At 42.0% G+C, this 14,060-nt stretch overlaps 1 protein-coding gene across 3 annotated transcripts in view; it reads left to right on the forward strand.

Moving 5' to 3' along the window:
- The window catches only part of ST5 (suppression of tumorigenicity 5), a 265,906-nt gene that overhangs the window by 150,306 nt on the left and 101,540 nt on the right, over window positions 1-14,060 (forward strand). For all 3 annotated transcript variants that reach the window (XR_003853184.1, XM_029582090.1, XM_029582089.1), the window contains one exon: window positions 8,781-8,917. Coding sequence is in view for 2 of the 3 variants with exons in the window: in XM_029582090.1 (XP_029437950.1) it covers window positions 8,781-8,917 (137 nt within the window). In the remaining variant the exon portion in view is untranslated. The remainder of the gene's footprint in view (window positions 1-8,780; window positions 8,918-14,060) is intronic.

The raw sequence follows: 14,060 nt of genomic DNA on the forward strand, positions 1-14,060 counted from the left end.
GGGGGGGGGGGGAAACGTTAGCTGGAGGCTGGCCCTTGTGGCTAAGCTGCAGCATTGTACGCTGCAAAGCAGGAGATTTGGGTTTGGATCTGCCGTCCGTCAGGGCTAGGGAGCGCAGAAGAAGTGATGCGCGTGGGTCTTGTGTAGGAAGGCAGGGAACGACCTTTGATGGTGAAACAAAGGGTGCTGAAGGGTTCAGTCTTGGGGTGGACCAGTGAAGAATCCAGTAGCCATCTGAGCTCGCTGTCTAGTGTTGTGGGGGGGGGGGGCATTACAAGTGGGAAGAAATGATTAATTAGAAGGGAGTCTAGAAGATATTTTTCATGCCCCTGATTTTGCTCTTCATTTTATTTTTCCTTTTCAAAGACACCCAATTGGTAGTCATGGGAGGAGAGGTAGAGGGAGATTGTTGGATATTTTCTCATCTATCTGTTAATCCATTTTGAACTGTGTGTGTTTATTTATAAAAGAAAAAAAATGTGATGACCGTTTCTTCTTCTTTGTAGCAGGATGAGCTGTCCTGCGTACTCTAAAATTTATCTGTAGGATATACTACTGCTTTAAGTGCTGCCTGAAGATAACTTTTCAGTGTCTTGAGCAGGGCTTAATTGGTAGGGGAATGGGGTGAAAGACTGTTCTGGGGGGGGGTTCTGTTCCAGCCCCTCCCCTCCAGGCAGCCTGAAGGGAAGAGAAGGAGAGGGGCTGAGCCTGAAGCACAGAGAGAAGAGAATGGCCACTCCTCTCTTGTTTCCCCCTTCCCTCCACTTCTCCCCTATTGCAGGGAACAGAAGGGGAAGGGGGCGATACTGAAGCAGACACCGCAGAGCAGAGAACAGACACACACAGATTTGAATTAGCACAAGTTTGAAAATTGTAAGCAGTAATGCCAATTGTTAATGCCTCAGTCCTGGTCTTGATGACAGGCACTGCTGCTCATCATGCTAATTCAACCCCTTTTTGTGACCACTACTGAGGGGACTTAATCTCTGGAGCAGAGCCGGCAGTGTACATCAGTTCTGGCTCCCCTGAGGAAACAGAACAGATCCAGTAGTCGCATGGATCATTATGTGGAGAAGAACGGAGCTGCATTACCCTGAGACGAGGGCAGCCACATTGGCATTGATTGGGGTATGAGAGAGAGAAATCACACCTGGGCCCTGCTCATGCCCCCTCTGCACAGGTCAGACCTGGCTCTGACCCCGCCACTCTCACCCCCTCCACAGCTCCACTTCCTTTCTGTCTGCAGATTGCGTCCTGATTTTGAGTGCTTATGAACCAGTGTACAAAAGTCTTTCTTGTCTAAAGGTTAACAAATAACAACAAAAAACCATCCAAAATGTGTAAGGTGACTTTTTTTATTTTTATTTTATTGGGCTAATTTAATACATTTCTTGTCTAGCTTTTGGGAGCTTAATGCGCCCTCAGGTCAGAACAGAATGAGCGTTCCAGTGTCAGTGGGACAGGAAAGGGGTGGGGCGAGAAGAGTTGTGGGAGGGGATTAGAAGGTGACAGGCAGTATAATTTTATGGCTCATAAGAAGTTGAGACCTAGGTCTTTGAGTCTTTTTTTTTCTCCTCATTTCTGAAGTCCATGATCATTTTAACTTAGTCTTATGTTTCTGGATTGATTTACATTTTTCCTTTAATTATCCTAATTATAAGGGCAATGGTCTGACTCTGAAAGGTGCTTCCCTCACCTCTAGTCGCCTCTGTGGTGCCTGATCTTGTGTTTGTAGGTAAAAATTTCTAATTTTTTTTTTTTTTAAATTTAGGGGCCATGATTATTGAATTAAGCCATAAGTACTGGGCATTTTATTTGCATAAAAACAAATTTATAAAAAAAAAAAAATTAGTACTGGACAAAACCACTTAGAAGATTATATGAACGTACACATATCACACTGTATAGTGTGTGCTAGTCATGTATGAAGGTCCCCAAAATTACTTTTTGAACTGCAAGAGTTACTTAATAGGTTGATATTTTTTTTTAGTTTATTGAATTAAGCTACCATTTTGCAATGACCCAGTAGAAAACTTACATTATTTTATTATTTATTTTATTTAACGAGTTTTATATATCGTCATTCAGAATTGTTAAGAAACGCCATTATAATGGTTTACAAAATACAAGGTTACAGGGATAAGGGGCGTAAAGAGGGTTGCAAAGGTTTTCTTTTTCAAAGGTACAAACTGTTATTAATCATAGGGAGTATCATATGCAAGGTTATAGTTCAGTTTTATGTTTCACTTCTTATTTATAAACATAGTTCTGATGAATTTCATTTATTCTTAAGGATGGATTGGAGGGTGATTTTGATGTGGTGTTCATTGGGTGAGTTGGTATGCTTTGTTGAACAACCACGTTTTTAGATCCTTTATGAAGGTTTTTAGGTTTTCTTGAGTTCTGAGCTCAGTTGGTAGTGAGTTCCAGAGTTTTGGGCTACCAAGGGAGATTACTCTTTTTTTGGGTTGAGGTGAGTTGATTTGAGTGCGTTGGTGGTGTTTTTAGGAGTCCCTTATTTGCTGATCTAAGATTTCTGCTTGGGGTATGCAGTAGTATAGAGAGGCTTAGCCAATTTTCTTGTTTTTCATATATAATTTTATGTAGGATGGATAGGACTTTGTATTCAATCCTGTATCTTATTGGTAGCCAGTGAAGTGAAATAAGTGTTGGAGTGATATGGTCGTGCTTTTTCGATCCGGTGAGGATTCTTGCAGCTGTGTTCTGCAGGATCTGGAGTGGGCGAATGGTGTTTAGAGGTAAGTTGAAAAGAAGAGAGTTGGAGTAATCTATGTTGGAGAAAATTATTAATTGAAGGACTGATCTGAAGTCATAGTTGGAAAGAAAAGGTTTTAGATGCCGGAGTGAAAGTAGCTTATGATATAAGTCTTTGATTTTTGTTGAGATATGGTTTTTGAAAGAAAGTTCTCTGTCTGTTATTACTCTGAGGTTGTGGGCATGGTTGATTGGAGATATGATTGAATTTTGATTCATGAGGTTGAGTGGTGGTATTTGAGGAGAGTTGTTCTTTCTGTCTAATAGTATTAATTCAGTCTTGTCGAAGTTGAGGATGAGTTTTAGGTTGGCTAGTATTTCCTTTATACTGTTTAGGTAAGTGGTTGTTAATTTGTATGTTTCTTCTAGTGATTTTTTTATTGGGATTAATATTTGAATATCATCAGCATAGATGAAGTGGGTCAGATTCAGATTTGAAAGGAAGTGGCATAATGGGAGCAGATAGATGTTAAAGAGTATCGCTGATAGAGTGCATCCTTGGGGAACTCCAGTGTTTAGGTTGATTTTCTTTGAGAGGGAATCATTAAGTAGCACTTGGTAGGATCTTTGTGACAAGTACGAGGAGAACCATTGTAGGGTTGTTTTATTAGCTCCGATTTCAGATAGACAGTTAATCAAGATAGAGTGGTTTACTGTATCAAAGGCTGCTGATAGGTCAAGTAGGATTAGAAGGTAACTTTGGCCTTTTTCAAAACCTTTTGAGTACGAAGTCGTTCATTGCAAGTAGTAGGGTCTCAGTGTTCAGTTGCTTTCTGAAGCCAAATTGAGCGGGTAGGAGGATGTCGTTTTCATTCTAGATGGTCAGTGAGCCGAGTGTGGACAACTTTCTCAATGATTTTGGCAATGAATGGGAGGTTAGATATGGGTCGGTAGTTCAGTGGGTTTTCTGGATCTAGATTATTCTATTTTAGAATGGGTTTGATGATTGCCGATTTTATTTTTACATATGTATAGCAATTTGGTTAAGGGTTTTCTGAATTCATGGGTCTGTTTGTTTTTGCGTCTTATAAAAAAAAAAAAAGTGAATAAACTTTAGGTGACTCCTTGTAATAACTTTTCCCTAATACTCTCCATACCTGTAAGCTAAATAGAGAGAGAAAAGAGGTTCTTTTTGTTTTTCAAAACAGTCCTTGCTGATCATTCTTTCTTTGAGCAAATAGAATCAAAGTAGATTTTTTTCCATCTACCTTAAATCTAGTGGTTTTCATTTATTTGAACAATAAAAATACAGAGAGATAAAATCTACTCACAGAATTCCGCCAGGATATCCTGAACTTAGTCTGTGCCTAAGGCTTCCTAGCATGAGATCCAAAGCTAGAACAAACTTTGGTAGTTCATGAGGTCAAATATAAATTGCTAGTCCATATTGCTTCCCATTTTGGGTAGCAGAGAAGCTCCAAGAGCTAAAAATAAGAGTTGAATCTATCTGTTTGAAAGCAGTCAAGTGTTGGCTTCTACACAACCAACTTGCACTCAGTTTAGACAAGACAGAAGTTATTCTGATGCCCTTATCCGCTGCCCCCTCAGCCTTCAAATTTGAAGGCCATGGATTGCAATTATCAATCCAGATACAGAATGTCTGCATCATTTTGGATAGCAACCTTTCTGTGCTTGATCAGATAAAATCTGCAGTAAACTGCTTTTATTAAACTGTGCATTCTTAGGAGACTAAAGCGATTATTAGATCCCCCAAGGTTTCTGCACTGTCCTTCAGAGTCTGTATCTTTTCAGGTATTGGCCATTGTAATTCCCTTTACATCTGGCTTCTAGCAAATTCTATGAGCCGTACAGGTGGTGCAGAAATGTCATGGCCTGGAAATTAACGAGAGCCAAGATGCATGATTGAATCACTCCAATGCTGTGTTGGAGCATTGGCTTCCCCATTCAGTGGAGAATTCGGGTTTAAACTCACTGTGCTAATTCACAAACATTTCCATCTTTCAGCACCATGGGTCTATGAAATCCTGTGCATTTACATTCGGACACGCTTATCGAGATCTGCCCACCTAGATGAAACATGCGATCAAGCCTTCTCTGTTTCTCTTTCAGGCCCATTATACTGTAATACGTTGCTGGATATATACGTACCACGACCGCAACAAAGGCGTTAAAAAAAAAAAAGAAAAAAAAAAAAAAAAAAAAAACCTCCTGAAAACTTCTCTGTTCAAACAGGTGTTTGAGCCGAACTCTTAAACTCTAGGGCTGCAGTTAGCAATTTGAACCTTGGCCCCATTGCAGCACTTGTAGTAGATATTTTGTGATGCCAAAATTTTTTTTTTTTTTTTAAATATAGATTTTCACTAGCGAGGCTCCAGCAAATAAAAGCAGAACCGGATGTTTGTATAAGAAAGGGGTTGAATTATTTATTTATTTAACGTGTTTTGTATGCCGTCAATCGGTTTCGCCATCAGAACGGTTTACAGCATCATGAAACAGGATTAGTTAAACATCATCCTAGCAAATTGTTGTGTGGTAGGGTTGTGGTTTTTGGGATTTGAGTATTAGTTGAATAGATCGTTGATTACATATAAAATTGTTGATACATATAAAAAATTCTGACATACAGCAAACATTTTTGCATATACATTATTTTTACAAATAAGAGTGGGGTTAATGGGTGAGGAAGAAAGGAATGTGTCTAGGTTGTCTGAGTTATCCAGTTGAGTCAGTAAAAGCAAGGGTTTTCAAGTTCAAGGTATATTTAGGAGGGTGTAGTGTATATTATGTGAGGTCAGTTGCATATATTATCTTAGGTATTCAAATGGTAAGAGTTATTTAGTTGATCGAGGGATGTAGCATTCTTCATGATGTTGGGTTGCGTGGGTCCTTGGTAGACTGGTTGATTGAGTGAATTTGAGTAGGCTCTGGTGAACAACCAGGTTTTCAATTCTCTTTTGAAAGCTTTAATGTTTGGTTGAGTTCTTATTTCAGTTGGTATTGAGTTCCATAGTGTGGGGCTGGCTATGAATATGGCTCTCTCGTGGGTTGTATTAGTTGTGTGAATTGTGTGTGTATTCAGTTGTGTGAATTAGCATAAAAGTTGGTTGAAGCAGCAAATCACGATTTGAAGAGAAGGCCCTTTTATGTACATTTGCAGGGTAATTTCAATTTTTCCATAGTTAGGTCATTTTTTCATATTCAGTGAAACCAATGACAATGGAAGGATACTTTGGGTTCCCTGTTGTTCTAAATAGACATGTTTTCGACCAAGTGGAAAGAATTGGGAGAGAACAGAATATAGTCGGCATATATATATATATATATATATATTTTTTTTTTTTTGTAATTAACACCAAGACTTGCAAATAGCATTTTACTTTTTTTTTCCTATTTAAGTTCTAATTTGTTTCTTTCTTTCAGGCTTGTAAACGTCAGTACTTGGTTCCTTCTGTACTATGAGACAGTAATAGTTTTCCTAGTTTTTGTCTCCGTTTTAATGGCCATGTGCTCTTTGGCATATCTCCGTACGCTGTTTCCTCTTTGCCGTTCAGAAAAATGAATGCATCACTGTACTTCACTTAACTGGGGAGGAGTATGGGGGCTTGAGGAACCAGCCTTAGAAAACAGCCCTTGGGGGGGGGGGTTTAATAACGTTTCTCAGCTCATGCTCAGCTCATTGATTTCCATCAGCTTCTTTGCCTACAATCGGCCTGAGCAAGCAGGCTGCATGAGGCAGTGGCTCGATGGTCACCTCACAGGCCAATGGGGCCAGTTCTGCCTCCTGCATTGCACCCCTGCCGGCAGGCTGTGAATGACGCAGTCGGTGGGAGGGAGAAGCAGTGCAGCTGCTGTGCTGATAATAAGAATCGGGCTAATTATGAGAGCTTTGTGGGCTTACTCTACCCTTTTAGTCTTTAAGGGGGCCATACTTCACTCGAAGGCAATCTTTTCAAATAAATAATAAAAAAAAAAAAAAATGAAGAGGGAGGAAAGGGAAATGGTTAAAAACTCCTTGTTCTGAGAAGTCTCCAGGACAGCAGCACTGATAAAATGATTTCTTCCTTTATCCCTTGCAACAGTAAGTACAAAATATGATTAAAAAAAAAAAAAAAAAAAAAAGTTCCACTTGCTGGTTTGTCAAGCAAAGCAAAATTCATTCTAGGAGTCTCAAACCAGCATGAATAGCTTTTCCAGTCCTACGGTTGGAGGCAGGTGAATCGTGCTGTCTTCTTGCTGCTGGTGGTCAGGAGCCTGCTGCACCCTCGAGACGAATTCCGCCCGGAGTCTGAGACACTTAAAACATGCAAGGAGCTGCTTAATATTTTGCAATGCTTTCTCTGCAGTTACACTGGGATACGATTAAAACACCGGGGGCATTTCTGTCCTGCAAGGACTCTGTGTGCCAGGGGGGTTATCCCCGTGTCCACAGCTAGTGTATTGTTGAATGCCCTGAAAATACTTTGGGAGGAATAACAAAAAAAAAAAGCATGATTTATTCAAAGAAGATGCAATGATTTTTTTTTTTTAAATGAACTAATTTGTCTTGCACCCTGTAAAATACAGGATTTTCTCCTTTTTCCTTTTTTGAAATCTATATCCCAGCCCAGTCAGGAAGATTAATTGCTCTCTCCGTGATATGCTGCAGGTGTTCAAAAGAAATGACAATCCTAACTTTCTTGAAATTCCCTGGAGTTTTTCCTTTCTTACCAACAAATTGGCCAGGTTTTAAAGGGCCCCCTCTCCTGGATTTCAACTCCTCCTTCCTTTTTATTAAATTTTGCTCTTGCTGACCAAGCCTGAGCTGTGCTGCGGATTCAGTTCCGTTCTAGAGGTGTGGTTTTTTTTTTTCTTTTTCTTTCCTCCAAAACTTTTGGATACCATTCATCTGTCGTCGGTGGGATTAATGCCATATTTCTTTTTCACCAGATGGCGCTTTTTTTTTTTTTAATTTAAAAGTATTTTTTCTGAGCAGCTGAGCCAAAAAAAAAAAGACAGTTTCCAAACATTTTCTTAAATCTGGAGTTAAATCTGGCTATGGTAAGCAGTGCCAGGCTATTTTAGATTTCTTTGTGTTTTTGTTTGGGGGGGGGAGAAAGTTTGGTGTCTTCCCCCCCCCCCAACAGTCACCGCCCCCACAGAGATTTACTGCTGAGCCGATGCTGTACTCTGCCGAGCCGTAAATGCTGAAGGAGGTGGTATAGAATGCTCTTGGAATGCCCGCTTCGTTTGGCTGGATCACGACCCTGGAAGGAGCTGGAATATCTTTTTTTTTTTATATGAAACGATGAGGTAAAAAGGAAACGCCGCATTTCAGATTCTATAATGTCCTTTTTAAAACTGCACTCCTGCTGGGAAGTGACTTTGGAGGCAGGAGCAGAAATTCCTTTAGCGGTGCCTGAAGAGCGTATAATTGCTTCTTTTTTTTCCCCCCCTCTGGAAACGAGAGATCGCCAGCTGAATTGCTTACAAGGGGTATTTCAAGATAGCTAACAGGAAAAGTATGTATACGCTTACTGCTTTGAGAAACTTCTCCCCGGAGGCCAGCTTGAGTCGACCAGTGCCAAGATTTTGAACCCTTGAAGCCCGGGTGAGGGCAGATGAAATGGGCAGATGCGGCAGGTAGCCGAGTTTATCCCATTGAGTCGTCATCGTGGCGACTAAAAAAAGAATGTCGGCTAAGTAGCCCTGAGAGAATGGAAAGTGAAATAATTATAACAATTAGGCAAAAATGCATGAAGGTTAAAGAAATTTCCTACATAACCCAGGGCTGTATCTACACTAGCATCCTGCATTTACCTACTCTGCATTCGGTAGCACAGGACCGTTTTTACGTGCTTTAATGATACCAGGAATTTCCCCAAAGTTCCAAAACAGATTAAAACACTTCCTTACTGACAACTCTATTCAGTCTTGTTTTGATTTACAGAGCTGTAATTTGCTTAGCTAGCAAAGTGTCCTTGTAAACAGGGCATCAAAGGAAGTAACGTTAATGAGATATATATTGTCTCCCAAGACTTACATTTTTATTTTTATTTTATTTCTAGAAAGTCCACGGAGCCTGAAGATTCTTCAAGCCTTCAGTCGCAGTACCCCCCATCCCCTACTGAAAACGGCACTGAGAACCAGCACAAGTCCAGTTCTAAGAGCACTTTAGAAGAGAATGCCTACGAAGACATTGTAGGTAAGGAGCCGCCGCAGCCTGGTAAAGATGTGCCACTGTCAAAATGTAAAAGGAAGGGAGAAGCTCGATTCACAGCTCATCTCTTGGAAACAGTTTGGTGTAAGATATTGAGGAGGGGCGGTAGGAACAGGGTTGAGAGGTTGCAGCACCCCCCCCCCCCCTTCAACCTAAGCTTCACGCCTTAGAGAGCAGAGGCAAGGGGAGAGGTGCTAAGGAGAAAACAAAGGATGGAGAAAGGAAGAAGCATGGCCTAGCGACACAGTTAGGCCATGGGATAGTCGGGGTGAAACTTAGATTGTAAGCCCTCTGAGGCAGGGACATACCGAATGTAACTCGCCTTGAGCACAGGTCTGGAAAGGTGAGTAAGTAAATCCAAGCCAGCAAGCTGCAACTCCCTAGAAACCAGTAGGGTTGAAGCTAGCAGGTTGGTGGTGGCTGGGTCCTGTCTAGCGAGGTGAGAAAATCTGACGGTATGTTCAAGTTAAGAGGGATTTGATTTTTGAAAGGAAGCATATGTGATATAAAGGCTTCTTGTGTTCTCGCTTGATTTAGCGAGGGCTTGTTTTTAAGTATGGTATAGAAGAAAACTGACTATTTAACTTCCTGGATTCCTCTAACTTCTGTAGAGTCCAATGTTTAATCTCTGCGTATATAATGTTGTACTGTTGTAGATCTCCATTCTGATGAATTTGTAGTCTAAAAGAAATAAATATTTCAGATCTGGAACATACAAGCAAAACTCCATGAGGACATGTCTGAGGGGTTCACCATGGAGGAACCACTGCCTGTTGTAGGCCTCATAATTTTGCATATTCATTTTTTGGATTTTTTTTTTTCCTTGCTTTTAAACAAGTTTCACTAATTCCGTGTATAATACAGAGTTCTAGCACCTGCATTGGTCCTGAAGAAAACTGGGTCATATGCGGAGGCTGATAACCTGTCACCGGGCCAATGTAAGAGTTATCCAGGGATGGAGAGGTGCAGGAACTTTCGAGATCAGAAGTAATTGGGAAGGGTCCTCTGTGATGGTGTCATAACCTGCTAAGAAACAAGACAACCCAATGAAGGCACTCAAAATCTGGTTATAAGGAATGGTCTTGAGCTTGATCCATAAAATGGTTAGCAACTGTTGCTCGTTATGCTGACTCTTCTTTCTTATAAGTTTCTGTGAATGCTTATGAATTCTCAAGAAATGTGATCGATAATAACCTCCTCTTCCCAAATTATAACCCAATCTATGTTTAGAGGTAGCTTGTTGCTGGTTTACCATCTCCTGCACTGTGTCTTGTGCATGGGATCATGTTGGGGAGATTTATCGTTGGAGCTAGAGCTTTCTGGAACTTGACATTCATAATACAGCTAACATCACATTCCTTCTTGTGGTACTGCATGGGGCTCTGAGCTAACCAAAATTATTGTGGCTTTGTAATCCAGTAAGAAGACTTGACAAGTTTATTTTTGCTGTACTTCACGAAGCTGCCCCAGCAGCTGTAGCTGCGATTATTGACGAGTATTGCTGACATTACTCTTACAGTGGGTGTTCGTGAAACATGCTTTGCTGTTTAAGCACCAAATCGCTTTTCCTTCATCGAATTAGCAGATCTGAAATCAGGAGACCAGATGGAAATTGGACAAAAAGATTGAAGAAATTAAATCTTGGGCTAAAAGATGTGCAATTTAAAAACTGTACGAGCAGATTTAATGCAGATATTTTTTGGATCAACTTGTGTCTGAAATTTTAAATCTGGTTCTAGGTGTTTGGGCTTGTGACTAATGACTTATGAGGAAGCTAGCCTTTTTGCCCCTGGCTACCATGCCTCCTGCATCATGCATGTAGTGGCACGGTAATGTTTTCATACGCTGTAGTTCTATATAAGTATATACCTTACTATGGGCATAAGACTAGCAGATAACCCACATCTGTGACCTTTAAAGAACCTTGGGATGTATCCCTCATCGGATGAGGCATTAAATTGCTGGCAGTATCTTGGACTACAGATCAGGGACAGGCAGTGACTTATGGAAAGGGGAAAACAGAAAAGAGACCCTTCCTGCATTTGTATCAGTAGTATATTTGTAAAATGGACATACCGTCCATTTAAAAATAAATAAATAAATAATTACGCCTGTCGCCAAGCGAACAAGGAAGTAAAAATGCTTCATATTTTATCTGCTTGGAACTGATTCAGAAGGCCAGCGAGAATGAGTCTGGAGGCTCTTGGTAAAGGTGAATCATGCTTGAGAAATGTCTGTGGAACTGCTTTAGATGAAAGGTGATAGTTAAGCTGTACGGGAAATCTGTCTTTCTGGGGAAATCGGAGAAAGCAGAAATAATGAGCGCCACAGAGACGCAAATCCATGAGCACAGGCTGACGTCCAAACTCTTTCGCCCCGTGCAGCGTGCAACCATTCACAGCAGCGGTGGCTGCGGGGGAACCCTGCAACGGGGGGGTCGGGGTGGCCGAAGGCAAGGACCCTGCTTCCGTCTCAGCAGTTACGCCGCAGTAACTAAGGGTGTGCATGAAGTGGATGACCGTGAAGAACTGTACTTAACCATTAAAACGATGAGCAAGAGGACGGACCCTTACTGTATTAAGGATGAGCTGAAGCTCTGGGGAGTGTGTGTGCTATTCATTTTTTTTTTTTTTTTTAATGAAAAGAGCATTTGGTTACTGCTGTGGAATGGAGAGAACCAGACCTTCATCATTCCCAGTTCCTATTAAGCCTCTGAGAACATCACTTAGTTCCCATGTCAGATTCTGCTAAATTGAAGGTCAGGAGCATGGCACATAAACGAGGAAAGGAAAAAGAAAAAAAAAAAGGAAGTCTTGTAGAGTCTGCCAGCCAATGCCTTGGTTCCAAGGTAATTCAGTGAAGAGCTGGCTCCTAATTTGGGACAAAAAAAAAATAATCCTGTGGGATAAGCCTCCTACTCGGAGCAAATCAGCATTTTATTGTAGCCAGGCGGCACGGCTGCTTTAACCTGAGCAGAGCTTAGCCAGCTACGTTGTGTACATGCATTACTTATTCATAACACGGGCAACCAGGATCTCAGCAACCCACCCCGCACACCCGTCCTCCTTACAAAACATCAGAACAAATAAGGAAGACACGCAGGTCGGGATCAAAAAGGCCGCAGCTTTTAACACCGCATCAACAAATCCCCGAGCCCAAACGCAGTCCATAGGACCCAGCGGTCATCCCGCCACGCCCCCCAGCAGGCCACATCCCAGCAAGGAGCCTCTCCCCCCCCCCAGAGCGTGGGCGCACCCAGTCACTCGCTTTGCACAAAATCGGTCTTTCAGCCGCTGACCTTCCAAACATCCTGGCTGTTAGGTCAGTGCGACCCAGTAAACGAACTTAAGCTCGGGTAACCCGCCACCCCCCCCACCACCACCACCACGAAGCCGCGACAACCACCAGCTCCTTAACAATGCCCGAAAATTAGAGGGCGGGAGGCAGGGATGCTGCCTGCCGCTGCAGAAAAATTAACTGGGAATGACTGTAACGCCCCAAGGTGGTGATTTTTTTTTCTAAACATTTCCCGTGGTCCCCTGCAACTCGCAACCAATGAGCGCTAAGCCACCTCGCCAGTGCTTGGTTCAAAGCTTCACGGGACCAATGGCCAACACACATCCCATGGTACCTATCACCCTTTTATCCCCCACCCCTTCCCAAAAGTCAGTCCAGGCAGGTAACACGAAGCTGGACCTGGCACCCTGTTGCATGGGCCAGCGCCCTGTCTGATCCAGCTATAATGACTGATGTTTCTCAGACTGCATTTAGATTTGCAGATTTATTGAGAATTTATGGAATTGCGCTTTATAACTGCCCGCATTGCTACAAAGCCTCCAGGGACTCCTCCGTGTGGGTCAAGTTACGCATGTAGTGGGCATGTAAGTTTACCCACACACACACAGGGAGGACAATTTGATAAAAATAATAATAATAAAAAGCCCTTTCCCTCAGCTAAAGTAACTGCTTTAAGCACAGAAATGGCTTTAAAAAAACACCCTCCTGTAATTGAAGTGGGCTGTTCTTTCGCAGAGTTCAAAAGGAATTTGGTTTAGTTGCTTCCAGAGCTGAAAAGTAAAGGAACGTTTTTAAAGTGCGAGGGCCCGGTTCAGATTTCTTCTCCGGAGATCCGTCAGCGAGCTCCTTTCTCCAGTTGGAGCCCGTGCGGCTCTTGTCTAGTGTTGCCCGGAAACAGGTCAGGCAGGCGGTCGTTTTGGGGGGGGGCCCTTCTGGTGTTTTCCAGTAAAATCACTTTACGAAATGTCAGATTGCAGTGAGCAAATCTCGGCAGAGCATCACATGAGAGAGAGATGTGTTGCTCAATTTGGCCTTTGTCATGCAGACACTTGGAGCTGCAGTCCTGTGCGTGTGTGTGTTGGAGACGTTCCACGTTGTGCTTGATGAAGCCCTGCCTGAAATGATTCAGCTACAGGTTTAGGCTGCCCGTGGGTGAATTACCAAAAGGTTTTTCCTCCTGGACACACAATGAGAGAAAACCCCATGATATAAATCATCAAGTCCCTGTGTCAGCCTGCTGAATGGAATCTGCCAATCCGTGTTGACTCTGTTCGTTTCACCACAGCTGGGCTGCACTAAACGTCTTGAACGTTACAGCACAGCAGTGTCAGGGGTTTTTGGTTTGGGTTTTTTTTTTTTTTTTGGTCACAGAAAAATGTATGGCCCTCCAAAAATTTAATTCTAGCAATTTTTTAATAATAGATGACACAGAACTAGATTCATGGTGCAATAAAGTAAACCACATCCATATGTGTGTGCGGAATCTGGGCCAGAAAACAAATCTAGCTGTTTTTTGTCTTATCGATGATAATCCTGCTGATGATTTGTTGCTGCTGCGCTGGGGATACGTAAGAATCAATAACTTTCACATGATCTGCTTTTGCCTCTTGCTCCTTTCCCTGGTACTATTGGCCTAACACTAACTACCACTGCCACTATTATGAATCCAAGATAATAAGAAAAGGGGAGTTTTTTTTTGTGAGATAACATTTCTCTTCATGCTGGTTAGAAAGTGCAATATGGAGAGCGTTGGTGTAGACTTAGATGCTAAGAAAACACAAAAACGTATGCATACATCTCACCCTGTACTTCTAACTCCTTTCTGAAAACA

Source organism: Rhinatrema bivittatum, chromosome 17 (assembly GCF_901001135.1).
Source record: "Rhinatrema bivittatum chromosome 17, aRhiBiv1.1, whole genome shotgun sequence".
NCBI lineage: Eukaryota > Metazoa > Chordata > Amphibia > Gymnophiona > Rhinatrematidae > Rhinatrema > Rhinatrema bivittatum.